The 23,141-nt window shown below is 40.5% G+C and overlaps 1 protein-coding gene across 1 annotated transcript; it reads left to right on the plus strand.

Moving 5' to 3' along the window:
- The first annotated feature begins 1,951 nt into the window (after positions 1–1,951).
- On the plus strand, positions 1,952–22,878 carry GTF2B (general transcription factor IIB). Its single transcript, XM_048059069.2, has 7 exons — positions 1,952–2,098; positions 4,091–4,197; positions 13,120–13,253; positions 19,387–19,533; positions 19,670–19,799; positions 20,574–20,855; positions 22,404–22,878. Exons 1-7 carry the CDS (start codon positions 2,082–2,084, stop codon positions 22,535–22,537), a joined length of 951 nt encoding a protein of 316 aa, XP_047915026.1. The 5' UTR covers positions 1,952–2,081; the 3' UTR covers positions 22,538–22,878.
- The last annotated feature ends 263 nt before the right edge of the window (positions 22,879–23,141 follow it).

The following is a 23,141-nucleotide window of genomic DNA, read 5'->3' on the forward strand; positions in this document are numbered from 1 at the left end:
TCCCCCTGTGTTGTCCAGGTGCTGTTAATGTGCTAATCTTTTTGTTTCATTAAAGGTCTGAACATGTAAGATAGAGTACAGAGATGAATTAATTTACCAAGCATAATTCAGCTGCTCTGGCTGTCTATTGTTTCCTTCATTTGCTCCTTTGAGACATTTGACTGACACCCGCTATTTTAACAAAATGAACATTGGATAAATCAACAAACCAATTTCAAAGGACCTTTAGACAAACAAGTAAGATCTGATGACTTATTTTCATTAATGTACTATTCATTGTGTTCACAAAGGCAGCTGAATATCCCGTTGCGTTCTTGTTGGAATGATGCTGGTATTGTTAGTAATGTAAGAATTACAATGTAATTATGTTTTCATCACTGACAGTAGCCACCACGAGATAACTTTGGATGAAATTTTAAGAAACTCCAGAATGACCAGTGAAGTAGAATGGTTTGAAAATAGGATTATTGTTGTGACTACAGTGATGAGAAACAACAGAAACAGCTGGGGATAGCAAGGTGAACTTTCCATAAGCTATGAAAACAGTCTGTTGTTGAGACTGTGAATAGTGCTGTTCTGATCTGCCACATCAACCGCTTTTTTTGGCTGCCTGGGGACAAAGCACTTGAAAAATTGCTGCAGACAGGAAATAAAGAAGTGCTGAGATATGATCTATTGTGTTTTTTTTGCAACAGTTCTAAAAATGATTGTTTTTCTGTACTGGAAATTAAACTCTTTCAATTCTTGTTAATGAGAATTGGGTCAGGAGGGACCTGCTGTTATCAGTGGCTATCAGCAGAAGACCTCTTTCAAAGAACAGAGAAGCCAGGACAAACCTTGAAAGCTTGATGGGACTGACAGTGCTGATGTGGCACATTGTTGCAGACAGCTACATGCAAATTTTGGAAGTTATAGGGAAATGTAATATAGGAAGTTGTATTCATCGGGGGAGACAGGGTGGAAACAACAGAAAACAAATGCTTCTAGTACTATTTCATCTTTTGGTTTTATTGAGTATTTGTGAAACGGGTCATTGCAAATAGGAAAAAGTAAACTTTAAATTTGTCTAAGTGTCTGTATCTTCTATTAGTTCAGCTTTTTTTTTATCCTAAAGCTTTTGTTTATTTATCTGAAGTAAAAGGAGGCTGTTGGCAAGTTAAAACTAGACTCAGTCTGTGCACACTACACTGCAGTCTGGCCTAGGAGCGTTCTTCAAAAGAAAAACATGCTGTCCAGTTTTAAAGGGAAAACTGAAAGTGTTTGTTTGGGTGCAGTTGCTCTTTGGGGTCTCTGTTCTTCCTCTGCATTAAACTGATCTCAGAGTTGTACCAGGTCTTTAATTTAGTAAGATATTTAAGTTAATTTTGAACACAGCCTTCAGGAAGTATGTGCCTCTCCCATCAAGAATAAAAAAATATGCAATTTTATTGCACATCTATAACTTCTACCCCTCTGATTCTATTAATGAAATAGATGTTGGTAAGCACCATAAAGCTCTGTTTAGGGCTAAGTGAACGTTCTTCCCCTGACTCCTTTATCCCAGGATTTTATGGCAGATGAGGAGAGCCCTAAGCAGAAGGGTGCTTAGAAGTTGTGTGAAGGTGAATAGGGCGTACTAGGATTCACAGGACTTTTCAGCCCTGCTCTATTTCCTTCTTGGAGCTAGCAAAGGGGAAAATACTCCTGTAACAGTGTGAAGACAAACTCCTCAGCGCTGCGAGCAGGCCCGTGTGTCTGACGGGAGAGGGGCAGTGCTGGAGCTGGCCGTGCTAACCCGGTTACAGCATTTTCAAAAGCCCTGCACCTTCCTGCCCTATTCACTTCTGTTGTTACGTATGGGTGAGGAAAGGCACCTGCCCGGGCCCTAGCTGCTGTCGCAGCGCACGCTGCAGCCGTGCCCCCTGCGGTAACCCCCGGGCCCACCCCGGCTGTCTCGGTGGCACCGAGCCCCCCCCCGGCGCGGTGTGTGCCCTGGCGCGGCCCGTAGCGAGCTGCGTGGCCCCGCCCCCGGCGGCGCTATATAAGGGGCAGCGCTGCGCGGCCGCCCGACTCCACGCAGCCGCTGCGGCCGGGAGGGCGACATGGCGTCCACCAGCCGGTGAGCGGGGGCGGGGGGAGCCGCGCGGAGAGGGCGCTGGGGGGGGGTGTGCTACGCCGTGTCTCCGCCATGTCTCCGCGGTGTCTCCGCGCCCCGCGGCACAAAATGGCCGCAACGCCCCCGCGGAGCTGAGGAGCCGCCGCGCCGGCCCCGGCCCTGCCCCTCCCGCGGCCGGCAGGGCCTCCGCGGCCTTGACCCTGCGGAACGGGCCGGAGGGGGGCCGGAGGCGGGGGGGGGGGAGCGGTGCCCTGCCAGGGCCTCCCGGTGGCCGGGCCCAGGCCTCGCCCGGTGCCGGCCTCCCGGCGGGCCCACCGCTGCCCTCGCGGGCCGGGAGCGGGGCCAGGCCGCGTCTCGCCGGGAGCCGGCCCCGGAGGCAGCGGGCGGTCCCTGCCGCCCTCGGCGCGGTGCGGGGGCCCCGTGCTGAGCGGCTCCCCGGCCCCGCGGCCCCGTATCTGCAGATTCCCTAGTTACCGCTTGCACAGGAAAAACCCTTTCTGGCAGTAGTTTGCGAAGGTGAAGCCTCAACGCAACGCTCTTCGTGCTCGCTGGAGCTGCCCAGGTTTTCTTCTCGCACTCAGCGTGTCGCTGGTGTTTTGCATAACGCCGGGCGCCAGGTGCTGGGCACGGCGCTTTGTCAACAGCTTTGTGTCTGTGAGCCTGCCGGCCGGGAGAGGAGCAGCGGGGCGCTTCGGGCGGTTTGGGGCGCTGCTTCGAGCGGCGTTTACATCGGGACGGCCTGCACGAACGCGTTCTTTCTGCAGGTTTTTCATATTAATGCAGCTGTTGATTTTCAATTTTGCCTGAAGAGCCATCGGGTTAAAATGTTAGAGCGTTGTTTTTCTCTTTTTGACGCATGAAAAATATATAAAACATGAAAACGGAGATGGGGCTGTATAAAGATTAGGCTGAAGTAACGAGCTAGTGGGAAGGGGGGAAACTCAGATTAATCTAACTTTTTAATAAGATATTTTCTACAACTTAAAGGATGAGTAGACATTTTATGGCACGATCACATTTCGGTTGGCAAGTACCTGTGAGAAAACTTTTTGTGATCAATCTGTATCCAGTGTTTCCAGCTTAAGGAGAATGGCTTTGTTGAACATAATTGTAAACGATTACACCTGAAAGCAGAGATGATTCTAGTTTTTAAAGGAAATAATTTTAATGGAATTACTGAGGAGTCGCTATTAGTTTGAATGAGCCATTTACTGTTAAACATTTGATTAGAAACAAGTGGTCACTGCTCTAGCCAGCAACTAAAATTGTTGTGTTTATACATGTGTTAAATAATGCTAATGTTTCATGGGAAGACTTTTATATCTGCTGTAGCTCTTGAATGTGCATGGGTGTGCAAGAAGCAGTTCCCTGTTCTCAGAATTTGTTTTCATGCAGTCCCTTTCGTGAGCTGATGGTTTTTCCATTAAGATCTAACAAGTAATGGTTTGCTTAATTACACAATCTTGTTTTAGTTTTATTTAAAATGGGTGGTTTTCTTCAAATATTTGAAAAAACAAGAACAGAGTCATGTATTTTTTTTTTTTTAAAGTTATGTATGTGCATTACTTGCTGATTAGAGGGCCTGATAAATAACATTGGTCTGATAAGAATGAGTAGGAACACTCATTTAGAGTGAAGCAATCACCACTGACTTCCTGGGGACCTTCATTTAGTGGTAGACTGGGTTAGACTATGCTTAATCATGTCTGTATTTTAAGTTTTTGATGTTCTAATTGGAAGCATTTTATGTTTCTGATACGAGTTTCATTGCAAAAATTCTGGGATTTAAGATGACCCGAAGTCTTGATTTTCAAATGTAGTGCTACAGCCTTTGAATAAAAGGTGAAGTTCAGGTGTTTGGGTTAATATGCTATCATTCAAAACACAGTAAATCCAGTATTACTAAATAATTCTTTTTTGGCGAGGAACTCGTACTTTGGATATGCAACCTCCTTGATTAAACATGATTAAGAATTAACACTTTTTTTTTCTTAGTTTGGATGTGCTTCCACGAGTTACTTGTCCAAACCATCCGGACTCCATTTTGGTAGAGGATTACAGAGCTGGTGATATGATTTGTTCTGAGTGTGGGCTAGTAGTAGGTAAGTAGCTATTCATGTTTTCGTGACTTACCACGTAACTTAAATTTTGAGCATAGTTCTGTTTTTTCCACAAGAATGGTGTATAATTTCAGTATTAAAAGCTTTTTATCTTGATACCTAAATGTTTCCTTTTATGATGATCTGTTGACTAAAAGTTTTGAATAGCCCATCTTCTGGTAACTTGCATTATGGAGGAAAAAAAAACACTTGCTTTAAAGATTGAAAACTTAAAGTATTTTGCAATATTGAGCTAGAATATTGTGCTGTCTAGTCCAGTATTTGGTCTTTAATCACGACTGCTATTTCAGATAGCAGGAAAGTAAGATAGGAAAGTAAAAGAACTGTAATCAAAGCTCTTAGTCAAATACCTTGCTTATAAAATAAAAAAACCTGTGTTTCTAGGTTATTTTCTACCCTGAAGGATGATTCTTTATATCCTCGCTTGTTTTTGTTAATTACTTCTCTGAAAGCTTTTAACATTATCCAAAGTAAATACCCAGTTTTTCACTGGAATTTTGCTGATCTCTTTTACGTAGTTTATGTGGCAGCAACTTTAACAGGCTAAACTGTATTTATAAGTGTAATGCATATTTAAAATGAAAGGCTTTTTAGGCATTGTCTTTGTTTAAATGACAGAGAAAATTTTGTCATAAAATATGTTGTATATTCATTTTTATGCATCTCTCTTTGTGGGAAAGATGTTTTTGCTTGTATTATGTTCATTCTTTAAACCTCATTTATGTCTATTAGGTTTTCTTTAGACATGCGGTGACCAAAAGAAAATACTCTGTTTTTGAGGATGTGTGTTCAATAATTAATGTTCAATCAATTCAATAGTACTAAAGTTTTCTGGTAGCATCATAATCCTTTCTCCTAGACTGTAATGATTTTATACTGGTTCTACTCTTGCAATGAATTAAGTTCTTGTACAGCTTCTAGCATGAAGCTAGAGGCTTAATAAGTTGCAACAAATACAGCACTAACTTAGCCAGGTGATTAAAATATGTATTTTTGTTCATGCAGAAGACAAACTTCCATATATTTTACTAAACTAGTTGTTAAAATACTTTAACTTTGGTACCAGTTTTATTTAAAATGATGAACCCGTATGAAAGGCTGAAAAAACCCCACTGTTACTTGCAGTATTAAAGAAGGGCTGGTTTAGATTGCATAAATTCTGATGGAGATGTATGAACCATGATAAATCTGCTGTTAGAAAATGCAAATATCCACAGTGATGTTTCCTGTTAAAACATGGTATCAAGTTCCTATGCTGTTGTTTACAATAACTTGGTCTGCGTTCAGCTCTTGGCACAGCTGCTCTGGAAGTTGAACCGAAGTTTAGAAGTCCATCTTGATCAGTTCATAACTTCTAAGATAATACTCGCTTTAGAAGAAGAGGGAAAGATTCTGCTTGCCTGTTGTTACATTTCTTTTTCAGGAGCTTTGAAATTTATGAGAAACCTTGCTTTCATGTATTTTCTTGTTATCTAGTCACAAGGTTTTCTTGCTTTAGAGATTTACTCTTGGGTCTCTTCTGATTCAGTAGCTTTGCAGCTTTTCTTAGTTGAAATGCTCAGTATTTTTGAGCAAAATCCTTAGACTAGGCTTTCATGAAGTTGAATTTTCAAAATGTGTTTAAACTGAACTTAGTCTTCTTTAGCGCTAACGTTACTGGTAGGGTAAAAACGTGTTTTTTTCTTTAAGCATGCAGGTTTTTTTAAGCAGGTCTTTCTATAGATTTATCATTAAAATGTTGTAACATGTACTTCTGTTGTGCTGATTGCTCTCATTTTGTTTTCCATCCTGGAGTAATTGAGTCTTCCTGCATATGTCCAATTCATGAGCTGGTGTATCTAGCAGCTAGTTTGGAAAACTAATAAGGTGAAGGTAAATAATTGAAGAGTGTATGACCAAACAGAGGTGTGAACGTTGCATATTTCTTTTTTTTGGTTTGTTAGGAAATTCAGTGGAGGAGAAAAACAGATCTTATTGTTGATGCCTGTTTTTCCTGAGGTTCATGGCATAGGGATGTTTTCTAGGATGTGTAAAGTGAAGACAAAACTTTGTTTCAGGATGGTAAAACTTCTATATATTTGTTGCAGGTTCCCCTTAAGAGAGTTGTGATTTCACTTCCTGTTCCTACACAGTGAAGTCACGTATTTGTGTTCTGATTTCTTCAGACTGTGGTCAGGATGTGTAGCTGATGGGAGTTGGGTCTGCCTCGTATGTTTGGATGGAGGTGGGTTCAAAGTTGGGAAGATCGCTGGAGGGGATCCGTTAGAAAGGTTAAAGAAAGGGAAAGATTTGATATACTCTGTGTTCAAAGAAATGTTCAGTTTCACTTAAAAACACTCTGGTTTTGGTGTCTGGGGAGTGCTGCCGGTGTACTGGTATGGCAGAAGGGTACATACTGAAGGTGTACTTGTTCTACTGCCATAAAGTATGTAGTATGTGACTTGACTGATTTTTAGTACAATTTGGCTGAAAATGAGGTCGAAGAATCTTTGACTAAACTAAGCATGTGTCCACTTGTCGTTTTTCTTGCTTGCTCTGGCAAGATAATAAAATTTCACATAGCTGAGGAAAAAGTCGGGTTGTTATCATTTAAAACAGTGTGTCAGTGGTTAAAATAGCAGGTACATTGATTCCAAAGTTTGAAAACTATGTTTTCTGGGAGTGTGAGGTGAAATCAGTGCTACTAGTGTTATGGTTGGGGTTGCGTTGATGGGGTGTGAAGCAACGGGAAAAGGTTGGGGGAAAGGAGCCTAGGAGAAGTAGGAGCTGATCTTTCTTCTTTTTTTTTCTTTCCCCAATATTTGAACCCCATGCCTTAGAGCTGTATATTGGAAATGCTGCCTTTTGAAGGGATTTTTGACAGAGATTTTTACCTGATGATGTTTTGTACTCATTAGGTGGTCTTAGTGTCTTAATGAGAGTGAAAAATTAAGTTAGATCTAGTATGGTGCTTTTTCTTTGCACAGTAATTTTCACTTGTTCTAAATAAACTGTGCTGCTTCACTGCGCAGTGTTAAAGTAATCAAATCTTTTGAGAACATTTTAACTGAAGCTGATGGTTGTTTTATCATGGCTTTAAAATATAGTTTCAGTCTGTGAAAAACTTTTATCTCCCTTCTTACTGCAGCCTTTTTCTGCCATAGCATGTGTTCTGTCTCTTCCTGGTAACCGTTTTGAACTTGCTAACTTCCCCCATTAGATGCATTTTTGCATGAAAATCAATCAGAGATTAAATTGCAATTATCTATGTTGTTTTTATATTCTGGATTGACATAAATCTGAATTGTGACAAGTGTGTCCTAGATTATTTGCTGTTGTGTGTCTTGTTTCATTAAAATTACCAAATCATTCTGGGATATGTGGTACAGTAATTGTTAATGTGCTGGCTCGAGAGCTCATGAACACAGTTCTTAGGCTTTGGAGGAATAAATAGCTCTGGGTTAACTTAGAAATACTGACCCTATGTCATTCTTCAGGTAGACTTTGTGGGGGGGAAGCCTTTTGTTCAAGAACACAGGCTAGTAAACTAGTAAATCCTCTTCCTTGACAGGTAAATATTTTGCTTGCTACCTTTTAGGCAGTAAAAAGGCTGGAAGTCAGCTGACACGAGAAGGGGTGGAAGAAAGCAGAACAGAAGTGGAATACAAAGCACTGACTTGACTTGCTGCAGGGCAGTGTTGAGCTGGTTTTCAGAGGGTGATTAAGTCTGGTAGCCTGTGCAGCTGCGTAGCTTCTCGGCTAGGCAGGAGTACTTCTGAAGACTTTCCTTAAACTACTGTGTCAAAGTGTGCAGGAGTTGCAGCTGTGAGTAGTGTAAGTTCTTGAACTGCTTAGCTCCTTCTGCTTCAGTAGGCAGGTATGGCTTAGAGAAGAACAAGCTCGTGTATGGAGTCTTCCTGGATAACCACCTTAAATTAAAAAACAAGTGGAAGCCTGTCTTCACCTGATGGGAGTCTTTGGATGCATATCAACTTGTTAAAGGTTTGAATCAGGTTGTGACCTATATTTGATGTTTGTTCCATCTCATGTGTGTGCCTGATTGCTTAGTTAGTGAGTTTTGGGGAAAAATGTTCAACAGCTTTTGGTCAGAGAGGTAATGCTGTTATAAAGTTGACACATTATTAGGTGGCTAATGTTGGTGAAGCGTTTGAGATCTAAATGGTGTGTCTTAAATTCAGGTGTAGTCTGCGTGGTATAGGTAAGATTTAACTTTACCACAGATATTTTTTTTTCACAATATAGGATGAAATGGGTTTCATGATTGTCTGCTGGCCTGACCAATTACTCTGCCAGCACGTTATGATGACTGTTGTCAGGGATAAGATTGATTGCATCTGTATGTAGATGCTTCTTTTGTAAAACAAACCAAATAACTTTATTTATTTGTTTATTATTTTTGGAGCAACCTGTAAGTGAAGGCACTTAAGTACTTCTGACTTGGGTCCAGTAGAGGGCACTTATGGCTATTCTACTATCTTTATACCTCAAAATGGTGACCATTTTTTCATATCTCTGCGTATTTTTATGGTTACCTGTTTCTGTAAGTATTGTTAACATTTAAAAATGAAGATTTTAATTTAGATTTAACATATTAAATGAACAGTCAAAAACATTTAGTTACAGATGCTATGTTAGCGTCTGGTTACTGCTTTTGCACTTGGTGTCCAGAGCACTAAAAAGTGTTTGGCAAGTTTGTGCTTGCAAGGAAACTGCTTTGCATCCACAGGAAAGCTCATTATAAAGTATGCTTATACTTGCAGATATTCTGAGTAGTCGAATGCATGGCTATTCATGGCTGCCTAATTTACATAGGCAATTTGTGTTACCAAAAGAGCCACCCATTACCCTTTAGCAGTAAGCATTTCAAATAGTTTGTCTTAAGTCTAACCCATTTCAGCTGTGTTTCTGCTGGAAGCAGAGTAAGTTTCCACAAACCTCTTCACAAGTCTCTTGGCACTCTTGAAAGTCTTCACAAGTCTCCTTGGCTTGTAGTCTGCCACCTAAGTTTTCCATTGTACTCTGTCTCAGCATGTCAGTACTTTCCTTAATAAGGAGCTGACAGAAATTAATTATAATTCTTACATATTTTTAAAGTTAACATTGTAAAATGTGTTTCCATATATGTGTTCACTAGATGGCAGCAGATTCCTTAACTAATTGTAAGAATGAAACAAACATTCTGTTCAAATGGTGTAGGTATTTCGGTATTTTAAAGTGCAAATAAATGTAATACTGTATTTAAGATTAAAATACTAATTGTTAATGTATGTAACTTGATCTAACATACAGCTAATGTTATAGTCCTCTTAAAAAGACTTAAGACGTACTTCTCAGAACTGCTTCAAGACTGAACATGGAGAATAACATTTGAGGCTTGATTTTTCATCCCACTTGTTTTGATTAAACATCTTCAGATGGCAGCTTTATTTTAATTATATAACAAATAATATAAAATGCAAATAGAGAATGAAATATATGTGTATCGTGAGTGGAGTGTGACAGTAAAATAGTTTGTATTATTTCTCTGAAAAGATGTAATTGTGAGTTCAGAGCTTGTCAAGTGAAAATGCTTCCCTCTGATAAAGCACTTTCTATTGGGGGAGGAAGTAAACATACTTTGTGTAGACATTTAAAACTAATTATTAAAATCTGTTCAAAATGACACTTACATTTTTGATACTGGCCCGAGTTTACTCTTGCACTTCCATCACGCTTGCTTGTTGCATTTGGCAGTTATGAAGAAAAGTAACTTTGGTCTGAGGTCTTCTGTTCTGAGTAACAGCAGTTCTGTGTCTTACTAACTGATTTTTTCAATGGTGGGTAACTCCAGTCACTGAAGGTTGCTGTGTGTATTTCCAGTACGGTTCACGTGTTAGTCAACCAGACGGTAATTTTAAAGAGTAGCTCTATACTGGAAGAATGGCATACAAAATGAAAAGGGATGGGGCAGTGAAGAAAAACTCACATGTTCGTAAAGATGCTTCATGCTGTTAGTCTGGAGATGGGTTTCCACAAGGATTCGGTCCTGCACACTGTGTTTTTGTCCCTTCAGGGGAGGAAGGAATGAACTCGTCTCTTTGTTGAAAATTAAGAAAAGATATGCCTAGTATCACCATATTTAGTGAATTTTATTTCTGTTCAAAAAGAGGGCATCAAAAGGAAGCAGTGAAGGGAATATGCAACCACTCCCATACTTAATCATAGCTGGATACAGTTGCCAAAACCCATATAATAGTAATGGGGGAAAGCAGAGAATTCAGGTGGTGCTTCTTGGGAGCTTTTGTTACTACTCTGGTGCTTGCCACTCCAGACCCATTTTCCAGGTGCTCTGGGACAGCCAGTCAGTAGGGTATGACCCAGGGCATCCAGCTCGGAGCTTGAAATGACAGCTTAGTGAGCAGTGTGTGGAGCTCATTCTCTGAACACTACTGTTTTGCACTACTTCTTACAGGACTGACTTTAGCATATTAAGGTTTTGTTTTTGTCACTTAAAGGTGGGCCTTACGTGCATCTATACTAACAGGACAGTTCCAAAGTGATTTTTATTTTTTGAGAAGTTAAAAATAGTGAATGCCATGCTTTTTTTGTGCATGTGGAATTAGATAATTAGTTGCTTGTAGTTGAATATGTTTTCCATCTGTGGAAACGTTTGGCGTATTTGTTGCATTTTTGTTGGTATTTCTAGCTTGTGTCACACTTTTATAGAAGCCTTCTGAAAGGTGGAATGCAATTGCTAGGATCTCTGTATATTTTAGGTAAAACACAGAATATACAGGAAAACCATTCTTCTGCAATATTAGATGTCTTGGCAAAGTAAAGGTATTTGCATACCTCATCCTCACACATGCTTTGTACCCAGCGATTTGTTCTGCTTAATCTTTTCTCACTCTGAAATAGTAGTCTCAATCCTCTGTTTGTAATACGTTTGCCAAAGCAGGCAGTGATATAACACTTTTTTGTTAGAGCAGGAATGGTTCATAACTCACAAGAGGCAGATCCTTGAGTGAGTCATTTAGGTCATTCCCACTTGTGTGGAAAAAATATTACATCATTGCTCTGTACTCAGTGTTCTATTTATACCATGCCAGAATTTTAAGTACATTTTGCTTTTTTTAGATGCTGTAAACAGTATTGGGGGGTTGTCTTAAAGTAAAGTTACTGCTAGGCCATAGAAGGAGCATTACTGAATCAAATATTTACAGAGAGTCCGGGAGCCAGAGGAGCATGCAGTCTGCTAATTTAACCTTGCAAGGCAGAGACCTTCGTGGTGGAAAGAATGGATCTTTGCCCCCTTGCTATCTTCTTGATCTTCTAGCTTTTGGTATTTCCACAACCTCTCTTGGTCTTCGTTAGAGCATTAAACAAATAAAGTTGGAGCATAGCTGTGGGTATGGCAGACTAACACTGAGAACACTTCTAATCTGAGTTTATTCTTTTTAGTCTGTGGTGATTGCTTACGGTTCAATCACACCTTTCAATTTCAAACATACTCCTCTCATCATCTTTTGTTAAGAATAAAGTTCCTCAGATTCAGATTAGATATTTCTTTTTCCACAAGTAATTTTGCAGTTACACCGCTCTGTCCATTGCTCTTGTATTTTTTTTCCCCACTTCATATCTTATATTATCATTGTTTGGTGGAGAGTGCTTTTGTCTGACAGCTTATGTTTTCAGTAGGTTAAACCAGCCTTTGTGGGTTCATATTTGGACTTCATACCAGAAAATTTTCTTGCTGTCCGTACTATTTATTTCTTGCAAACGTTCCCTTCACGACACACTTAAACATTGATGAAGGTACTGAATTTTCCCTCAGGTTTAGCAAAGCAGAGGTGACAATTACATTGAAGTTTCTACTGATACCCTCTCTTCCACAGAGCTGTAATCTGTTTTACTGTGAAACCCAAAAAAAGCGTTCTTTTAGTGCTTTTCTGTACATGTGTTTCTAAAAATTCTGTAGTATTGTAATATTGCTCTGGAGACCCCACCTTTGAGATACAGGTTTTACCAGACCTGTGGATGGAATGAACTGGAACAGGACTATTATTATTTTTTTAACTTTGTATCATTGTGATTTTTTTTGCCAGTATCAGTGTGTTGATGAGAGGTATTTCTCAATCTGAATAGCTGCTGCTGGGAACATGCAGATGAATTTGAGAGGAGACCAAGGAAAGTTTTCGTTCATTCAGAGACTGGGGGGTTTAGTGCTTTTTCTACTTGTTCTGAATCTGTATTTAAACTCTTCAGATACAAATCCAGGGGTAGTTTGAGTTTAAGAAAGGGTCGTGTGTATGTATTTTCAGTTGGTTCTGTCAAGTATCATAAATGAAGTGGAGCTGGGCAGGGTCAGAACTCCCTTAAGGAACAAAATTGAGCTGCAAAATGTTGTATACGCCACCGTCTAACCCACAGTAACGTTTTGGAGTACCGAGGACATGGAGCTCACGCACAGAACTGATTTGCTACAGCTTGATGACATTGTGCCTGATAATTCACAAGCACTTGTATCACGTGGAAAATGTAAGATAACTTACTCACTTGTGTAAGCACTGAGGATGTCCATAGGCAACCATGAGCTGCAGCTGGAAATCGAGGTCTTGGTTCTTACTTGGTTTAAAGATAACCTACAGTATTCTTTAAGGATGGCTGTAACTCCTAGTGTTCTGAATGCATCTCTCTACATATATAATTTTCTATACAGCTCCTGTTGCATATTTTTTTTCTGTTGCCTTCCACTTAACTTGGAAAGCCTAAACATTTCGGTATGTTGTCCTGCAAGTTACTGTTCTGTTTGCAAATGACAAAGGCTGCGTTTTTATAACTGAGGGCTCAGATGCCTAACTTAATGTTTCATGAGATGTTTCAAAATAATACACTAATGCAAACTATTGTTTTCTGTGATCTCAGGTGACCGGGTCATAGACGTTGGGTCAGAGTGGAGAACTTTCAGCAATGACAAAGCGACAAAAGACCCATCTCGAGTTGGGGATACCCAGAATCCTTTGTTGAGTGATGGTGACTTGAGTACAATGATTGGCAAGGTAAAATTTAAAATAAAAAATTCTACTAAGCTTGAATGTTTTAATGTCAAGTATATATTTGTATGTCCATACCGAAACTATTCAGAGAATGTGTTTACAAAGGTGTTTTGTCTAAACGGTACTCTTGCATTTCAGTGGTGTGTAACCGGGGCTGTCTCTGGTAGCAGGAAGGGGCTGAACACCTCAAGAAGAGTTTGCAGTGCTGTGGCGTTAGTTGCCACCCCTTGATATGCTGCTATAGATAGAAGAGCTGATGTTGTAATGTTTAATTGCAACAAACAAAACAACAAATACTGTGACTTAGCATTCTAATACTTTGTGTATTTGAGGTAATTATGAATTAACAGATACATAGTTTTGAAGTCTCGATGGCTTGTACTGCCAACTCGAGCTACCTTTTTTGTGATTAAAAACTGTATTCGATGAGAGAGAAGGTACAACATGCATGTAGCTCTCCAGGTCTCAGTTAATGTTATATGAAAGCACTAAATGTAGAATTTTCTATGGCATAACTGCTGCAGAAGAAAGTATTCAGTGCATGTTTGGCTTGAAGTTTTGTGATACAGCCTTATCCTGATGTTTCCCATGAGAAAGAGAGAGCGAGATTAATAGCACAAATACACTCCCCCAATGAAATAGTGACCCAGATAAGCTTTCATTGTTGTACTTTGTTATATTTCCTACTGCAAGTTGCAAATTCATATTTGTGCATTTCCTGAATGTTTCTTGCTGTCTGATCTTTACAGATATCATCTGATATCTTTTGCAGTAATTTAATGAAATGAGCATATGCAATTATAGCCTGTTTTTAGTAGAGTATTTCTATTTATTTTTAAGAAAGTGTCCATTTCGTAGATATTCATACATGGTAGGGAGATGGTCTTCAGCCATTAGTTGGGAGCCTGTAATATTTAATGATTACCAAAGAAATACGGTTAGTTTCTTAAAACTGTGCAAAGTTCGGGTAATCTTCTAGTAACTGAGTGAATTTCCTACAGTCCTAGAAAGAATCAGATAATTGTGCAATAAATATATGCATTGACTACTCCGGCAGCAGTCAGGTGGGTGCTTAAAGGGCATTAGCACCTTTATAAATGATACTAGTCCTCTTTTCAGTGAATCCTAATGGGAAAAGGAGTCATTGGAGTTTTTAATGGTACCTTAATAGATTCAGAAAGATGATTATCCTCAGGGCTTGGATTTCTGTCATAGATTTGGTGAGCTATGGTAAAGATCAGAAATGCACCTTTATAAACAGGTGGAGAAATGGACAGTTTGCTGCAGGTTCACATGGTTGTTTTATTTTTGGGACTGTACAAATACAGGGTTTGTTTCTGGGAACTTGGTTTGATTCGGTAGGTAGGATGATCACCTCAGCTCTTCTCAGAACTTGCATGTTGGAGAAGACAAAAGATGTTTCTGCTGGATAGCATTCATATCCAGCTGAACCATGACTTGAGCTGTTAACCCTCCTCCCTCTTGGGGTTTACTTGCTTATTTAGAATAACAGTGATAGTTGCCCCAGTGAGAGAATTAAAGACCTAGAGAAATACCTGTGAAAGTTTGTTTTTCAATGAAAAATAAAAATAATCAGAGATGAAGATTCAATAAATGAAACAGCTTTGTTGTTAAACCAGAACACCCCAGGACAGACGTGACTAAACTAGCAGTAGCAGGGAGCAATTTAGTGAAGTTGGCGTGCAGGATTGTCAGAGGCGTGATACAGCCTATGAGAACCATGCGTGAAAATGTCCAAGCACTAGAACTGCCATGGAGAATTTCGGGGTACAATCTGTCCTGCTGTGGGTATTTCATTTACAAGGGGAGGAACCAAAGAAGAGACGACGTTCTCTACAGGAAATTGTCTGTGACAAACCAGGATATGTTCTGGACGAGAGTTCCTGTCTTTGTGTTGCCACTGAACCAGGGGCTCTGGAATGTCAGCTCACTGATGTGAACTTTGTATCAGGAGCTGCCTTTTTCATCAGTTATTTGGAAGGAAGAGGATAGTTTATCAGAAGATGCTGAAGAAGATTTCTGTCAGTGCAGGAAGAGTGAATTTTGCAGCAAAAATAACTGAACCAGGCGAGTAGCACATTTTTAAAGCAGTCTTCTGGAGTCTGTGCCAGCAGTAGTCTGGTGTGAGAATTGACCTGGATGTGTAGAGTGGTCAAGCAATGAAATTGGTGTAATCAAGAGGAAGGTAAGTACTATCCAAAAGAAGAAAGAACAGCCTTCAGAAATTCCAGACGACGAAGCAGGATGAGATTCTGTTTTCTCGGTTAACAACAATTCCTAGAATGGCTTGGAGTGGACTTCGGATGTGTGTGTCTGAAATCCCTTTAGCCTTTCACACAGGGCAGGAAACAGTTATTTCTGTCTGCTTGGGGTAGCTGTTGGCAATGGAATCGTCAAAACAAGCGAACAAAACAACAGCAACAGAAATAAAACCTGTGTTGTGGAAAAGCCAGAAGTGAAGGAGATTGATTATTTTCATAGCATATAACAAAACACATCCATTGCAAACGTCTGAGGATATAGGGGAAAACAGAGCCCGAACCACTTGCCAGTTACAATGGAACTTGGGATAGCAAAAGAAGGGGGTCAGTTCTGCCTCGGAGTGGTTTGCCAGTCCTTCCTCTTTGGAGTCAGGAGGTCCTGCTCTGGGACTCCTTTCTGCTGGGGGAGCGTGGTCTGTGTCTGCTAGCAGCAAGAGAGAGCCTGTTCTGCCCATACAAATGGATTAATTCCTAATTGGTTTTAGTACTTATGGGACCCATCTGTCTGAAGTAGCAAAAGCCTGTGCTGGAAGAAAGATTAATTTGTCTGTGAAGAGGAGGATGAATAGCATAGCCGGCTGTGGTGGAAGTGGCTGGCATTCTTCAGACAGATCTTTAGGGTATTGACACAGAACTGTATGCCTCTGAAGCAGTGTGCTGCGATTGATTTGATGACAATGCAGATCAATTGGAGACGTGGTGAGGTCTGGTGTTGTGACTCGATTGCCAGGATATCATGGTTATTTCTAAAATCTTCATGCAAAATTCAAGAGAAATAACTGAGGAAGCAGCTTACATACATCAGCCTCTTTTCCCTGAGTCTAAAAAGAAAACTTGCAGTTTTGCTACAGATCTTGTGGGAGAAGTTGTCTTTTGTCATGCTTTGTTGTTAATTTAGTCCTTTTTGTAGTGACTGCAGTTACAAGAGCATTTAGGTTGGCTGAACAGGAAACTAATGCATTCTCTTAGTATAGAATTCCTATCCTTTGATCAGGTGCCTCTGAAAGGAAGCTGGGTGTTGTCAGACTGCGTGGCCTGGATCTCAAAGTGCCGTATTGATAAGCAGTGGCAAGATACCAAGGGCTGATGAATGTGAAAGAAGAAAGGATCCATGGTTACCTCCAGACTGTATAATGAGCTGGTTGTACTGGGCAAGCAGACTGCCTGATACGGGTGCATTCCTTGGTGCTGTGGATAGCCTCAAGTCGGCGATGCTGGAGATATTTCTCCCTTCTGCTCTTAAAGGAGATAGACTAGGCTGCAAAGCTGTTGGATGCCAGCGCTGTAAACCTAACCTCCGTTGAGCGTCTCTAGAGATCACCGATGTTTACTGAACTGGTTTTTGACTCTAGCTGTCTTTGAGGCTGTTTTCAGGACAGAAAAAGAGCGCATGAAGGTTTTGGCTCTGTTTGAAAGCCAAAAGGTTGGAACTCCTGACTTTGACACCTTTCTTGCTGAGGTATGAGTAGACGCCTTATAAAGGACACAGCCAAAAGATGCCTAATTCTTAAAGCCTATTGGATTTCAGTTAAAACTGTATGGCTTCTGGTTTTGCCCATGTAGGGGAAGGGACTCCTAACATGGTTGTGAGGAGCTGAAGCCAACAAAGCATTGTCCCTCAATTGAAGGATTCAGAAGGAAAGTAGATGATGCATTTAAATAGCAAATGCAGGGAGAATTGCTGTGGTTTAACTTAAGCAGTTGCAATGGAAGAGTATTTTCCAACCCTTTTATAGTTGTGAGCTGTACGTTGGGGATCGCTCTTGGAAGGTGTTGATGCAGTCAGGGTGAAGTCCTCTGGCTAACAGTACTTGGATGTGGCTGCACTGGTGGTTTGGTACGTGTAAGCAGACATTCAAAGGAAAAGGTAACCAGCCAGAAAGTTAAAAATGGGGAGGTTAATCAGAACATTAAATATATATATATATATATATATATATATATATATATTTCATGTGCTGTATGGTGGACTGGTGAAAATCCTTGTGGTGACGGGGCGTACTTCATGGCAAGAGAACTGAGCGCTGTTTCCTGGGAAAGGGTTACCTGGTGTGAGGTCTGAATAAACAGGGACTGGGGCCCTTTGGCTGTGGTCATTACTCCCTTATTCACAAGATTTTGAGCAAATGCCATTCTGGTAAGTATTTCTGCATAGCACTAGGCCAGGAGGCCATGATGCATGTGAATGTTACAGGGAACATTGCAGGCAGCAGGGACACGAGCAATGACCAGGAAGGAGTCTTTTGACCAGAGACGTGTTTTGGGCCAAGGAATGTTGTTCTGGCATGGGTTCTAAAAGAAAGGGCTAGTGCTACAGATGTGTTTGTAAAGCTCTTTAAAGGCCTGAACAGGCGTGAAGGCTGTTGTGCCCTCTTTGTGCTCGTTGTTTACCTTTAAACCTTCCTGGGAACCTTTGGGTAGGTGGAGGTATTCATCCAGTCAGGGAAGTAGGATTGTCTTCGGAGCTCCCTCTGCTATGTTGGTGCCAGGATTGTTTCTCTGTGGTTCTTTCGTTGGCAAGGATGTTTGAAGGAGTAGGAAAAAAGCCAAGAACAGTCTCAGGATCTAACAGCTGTCACACGGGGCCTGTTCAAGGGGCTATAGGGAAACTTGAGAGAGGTTTCTTAGCTAGAGGCCTAGCTTTCCACAGCAGTACCGAAGTACGTGTGCACCAGAAATGTGGGTCTCGATGACAGAGGGATCTGCTGAGCTTGTTGAGAATGGGATGTAGCTGGAGTCCTCGGTATAGTGAAGTGGAACAGTGTAAGTGAATGGTAAGGAGTGAGCGTTGTTAGTGTCAGCCAAAGAACGTACATTATGTGCAGATACACCAAGGAGAGAGGACAGAATTAGAGGCTGCTTTAAAATAGAGCAGCAGCTCCAGAGAGCTTGGGTTGGGAAAGAAGAAATGAGTGCTCTGGCTCTGCCTGGGCAGCTCAGGGGAGTAACGTGGTGCCAGGGTGTGGTATAATTAGAGAGATTGCTCCCTTGAATTTACAGGCCATGTCGTTATCGGCCATTGCTAATCTGATATGGCTTTATTTGTTAAAGGCATATATCAGCACGATAAGTAATTGAACACCTTAAACATTTTAAACCCTCTTAGTTGGGTAAAGTTGGGAACTTTTAGAAGTATGCAATTTGCACTGTCAGTTATAAGGTACAAGACAATGCCTGTTGGAACCTTGTTTTGAAGCTCCTGGGTTGAGTTGGTGGCTTTTACTTCTCCTAAGACTCGAAGCTTTTCTTTTAAGAGGTTCTTTGGTTGTATTGTGAAGGCAGAATATATGGGTTTTCACATTTGCCACAGCTAACACTTGCTACTGCTTGTAGGCAAAGCCTCAAATAAGGTTTGAATTGGTTGTTGATTTGGATGTTCTCTTGGCTCATGCCTTCACTAATATATTTGAGTTGTCATTGTAACAAGTGGTCTCCGGCTGGCCATAAAGTTTTGTTTTTCTCAATTGCCAGTCTGCCATGCTGCAGATGTAGCCCAGTGACATATGGGTTGCATAAAACTGAATCTTGGACCTCAGCGTTGGTGATTGGAGTATTGAAATGCGTACACTGGCTACACGTTAGTCATATTTTAAGCCATTGTTACATTAGGAAAGAAAAATACTTGCATAATTGGTGGTCCTTGGAAATCAATTCATGATTTGAGACTTGTGCAGCATATAGAGCATGATGGTTGGCACAGTGCTCGATGGTATGATTTACTTCAGTCATGTGTATTTGTGCAATTGTTCCAACCTAATGCCATGAATTGGGATTTATAAAGCTGGAACTTGTTCATTCTTGAAATGAGGAGGAAGTTGATTATGTTTTATTGACAGTAAAATCTTTCTTTTCAGGGCACAGGTGCAGCAAGTTTTGACGAATTTGGGAATTCGAAGTACCAGAATCGTAGAACTATGAGTAGCTCTGATCGTGCAATGATGAACGCTTTTAAAGAAATTACGAACATGGCAGACAGAATCAACCTCCCTAGAAATATAGTTGTAAGTTCATGTCTCTCTTTCTTTAATTGTTCTGGCATTGACTTAGTTAGCATAATATAATGAGCACATGAATTTTTGATATTGCTGCTAATTAAATGGCCTAGAGTTAATTAAATTTAGTCTTCTTGCTTTGAAGGATCGAACAAATAATTTATTCAAGCAAGTGTATGAGCAGAAGAGCCTGAAGGGAAGGAGTAATGATGCTATTGCTTCTGCTTGTCTCTACATAGCCTGTAGGCAAGAGGGTGTTCCAAGAACATTTAAAGGTAAGCTTTCAGTGGTACAGATTCAATTTTGCTGTGAAGTATCTAGCTATTGTTACTGAAGGAAGTTAATTTTCTCATTTCTGGACTTTGCTGAATTGGTTGTTCTCAGCTATGGTCCGCCTTGCTTTGGGTCTGGGGAGGAGGGAGGCAGTCTAGAAAAAAATTGCTATGTTCGTAAGGCTCTCAGGCAAGGGATTTTTGGTGATAATGCACCTGATTGGCACCTGAGAAAAAAAAAATTGGCACCTGAGAGTCATTCTGAGTGTCAGTGAAATTTAAGATATTGCTCAATCTGAGGACAGTGGGGACTTTTCTGACTGAATTTGAACCAGCAGCTCTGCAGTATGTGCGTCCTTTTCCTGACGAGGATACGACTCTGGCATTGAGTATCAAATCTCCCTTACTAAGCAACCTGTATTTATTGAAATATAAATTTATATTTTATATAATAACTATATATAAAATAATAAATTAATATAAAATTAATATATAATTAATATACAATAAATTATATAATGAATATATAATTTATATTTTATAATTATATACACAATATATATAATTTATGTGATATAATTTTATATAATAACTCGTGAAAAGTTTGCACTGACTTAAGTGATTTTGGGAGTTTCGTACGTATGCAAAGCTTGTTTGGTGGTGGTGTCCATAATCACATTGGCCTGCTTTGTGGTGTTAATGCATAGAGAATTAAATCTGCATATTTTGGGGGAGAAGATGCTGTCAAGCTGAAGTTTGTTTTTTCTCTTTGTTTAGAAATATGTGCAGTGTCCAGGATTTCAAAGAAGGAAATAGGCCGATGTTTTAAACTCATTTTGAAAGCTCTGGAAACCAGTGTTGATCTGATTACAACCGGAGACTTCATGTCAAGATTCTGTTCAAATCTGGGTCTTCCCAAACAAGTGCAAATGGCAGCCACACACATTGCCCGTAAGGCCGTGGAATTAGATTTGGTTCCTGGGAGAAGCCCTATCTCCGTAGCAGCTGCAGCAATTTATATGGCATCACAAGCTTCTGCAGAGAAAAGGACACAAAAAGGTAAAACTTCACTGTATTCAATGTCTTACTGCTTGAAAGAGAATTCAGGGTTACTGTAGAACTTGGGTAAAGTCACTGGAGGTAGCGGTAAGCCGGCGTTACAATGGCGTGCGGCAGAGACCAAACCAGGACATCTCTTCTGCCCCCCCAATAAAAATGGAGCGGTGAGCTGTGCTCACTGAAACTGAACTCACGTTCTTCTGGCACTAGGAGTTGGATTCTGAAATGCGGCAGAGCAGTAAGGACATTCAAATGAGCGTAATTTTAACCACCCATGTTAACGTTGGCACGTGTACGTTCTGCTGCTCCAAAATACTCCAAATGCAAACATGGTGGTAGTTGTAGCTGGTATTGTGGCCTTAGCTTACACTCCTAGTCTCAAATCGTTCTGGCAGCCCCAGATCACCTAGACTGCGGGACAGCTTGGCCACAGATCACCTCAGCATTATCCTCTCCTGGCAGGGTAGCCCTTAGAAAGCCAGTAAAGAGTTCAGGCCTGTTCCTGAGCTTCAGAACAGCAGGGATCGGCCTCTGGGTTGCGAGAGAGCTGGGCCCATGTGAGGGCAGCGCGTGGGGAGGGAAGGGAGCAACGGCTGCCTTGGTTGTTAGGACTTGGTGTGGCACACGGAGAGAAGTTGTCACTTTGTCTGGTCCAGTTCAGATCAGAGATGTTAAAAATTTAGCAATTCTTGAGAGATTATTTTAGGTAAGTAATAGTCTTTATCTGCCGGGTTGTGGTGTTCTGTTCTGCATTAAGTGCTGCTTGTTCTGTCCTTGCAACTTTCATCGTGTTGGCAGTTTCTTGGGCATGGGAGTGATCTAGAACCCAAGCAGTACTGTGCCTTCATCCTTGCTCACCTTGAGCTATTTGATTCTCTCTCTTGAGTCTTTGTTAAATGAAAATACATCTGCCTGCAGTTGATACATACATGCCTCATACTCCTGCAGAGTCCTGGGACAATGTTGGGGCTTCCAGGCCTTTCAAGGTTTGAAATTCCAACCTTTGTAAAATCTTGAATCAATTTAAGTTCCTTTGCATCTCAGTGTTTCCTTGCCTGTTAAACAGTAGTTTGCTCTGTACCTGGGAAGTATTTGGTCCTGCATTTTAAGGTAAATGTATTTCATGTTCAGCCGAAGGTACTGCTTCTTGCTTATGTCCAAGTTTTCTGCTGCTTTTGCTTATATTTAATTAAAGCACAAAAATGAAGAGCTTGATGTTGACAACGTTTTATCAGAGTATTGCTGGGTATATGTAGATTTTGCAGTAGCTGGTTTTAATGATTTTTGGTCTCTTGGCCCTATATTAATTTGAAACTGATTTTAATCCAAGATGGATAACATAAGTTGAATTACGGTATATGAGAAAAGCAACCTTGCTATATGCAAAATATTAGTCACCATGGCTAAAACATTTTTTCCAAGCTTTTGGGAGAGTTAGGAACAAAGCTAAGTGTCTAGCACTTAGTTGTAAATGATGTTTGTCGATTTCTTCAATAAAAATGGCAACAAAATAAAAACTGTTAACCATTTTTCTGCTTTTTGTCTTAGAAATTGGTGATATTGCTGGTGTGGCTGATGTTACAATCAGGCAGTCGTACAGGCTGATCTATCCTCGGGCTCCTGATCTCTTCCCAGCAGACTTCAAGTTCGATACCCCAGTAGACAAGCTACCACAGCTGTGAGATTGCTGAAGGCTCCTTTAATTTCTATTAACAAAAAAAAAGAAACTTTTGATTTTTTTTTGCCTATAATAAAGGATGTACAAAGTGTTAATATTGAGTCTTCATGTTGTGGAACTGGAGGATACTGCCAGAACGCAGCACACATTCCAAGGGTAAACAAGCTCGTTGTGTGGCATTTTGTATGTATATATTAGTGGAAGTAAATATTTAATGACTGTTGCAACAAACTTAATTTCATATTGTTGTACTTACTTAGATTTCTTTTGTAGGGATCTAGTAAAATGTATTTTGGAAAATTGAAAATATTCTGTAATTCCTGAATAAACTGTTTTCCAAAAACACTTACGTCTTGTGAGTATCACTACAAGTTGACGTGCACGTGCTGTTCGCATACTGAGAACTGGAATGCAGGCCATGGAATGGCAGAGCTAGCTTCGTGCTTAACGGAGTCAGTCACAAGGCTCACCTTCCTCACAATTTGAAATCTCTGCAGTGGCTTTAATATTTGTAGTGAGCTACAATTTGCAGTATGGAAGATTTTAACCCAGAGTGCAAACAGTTGGTGAAAAGCAGTTTGAATATTTGCACAACTGCTGCAGAAGGT

The sequence above is a fragment of the Anser cygnoides genome, chromosome 8, assembly GCF_040182565.1.
Source record: "Anser cygnoides isolate HZ-2024a breed goose chromosome 8, Taihu_goose_T2T_genome, whole genome shotgun sequence".
Classification (NCBI taxonomy): domain Eukaryota; kingdom Metazoa; phylum Chordata; class Aves; order Anseriformes; family Anatidae; genus Anser; species Anser cygnoides.

Coding starts and splice junctions, on each gene's coding strand:
- GTF2B (XM_048059069.2), top strand. Junction 4,198..13,119: donor TGAGTGTGGGCTAGTAGTAG/GTAAGTAGCTAT, acceptor CTGTGATCTCAG/GTGACCGGGTCATAGACGTT. Junction 19,800..20,573: donor TGTTCCAAGAACATTTAAAG/GTAAGCTTTCAG, acceptor CTCTTTGTTTAG/AAATATGTGCAGTGTCCAGG.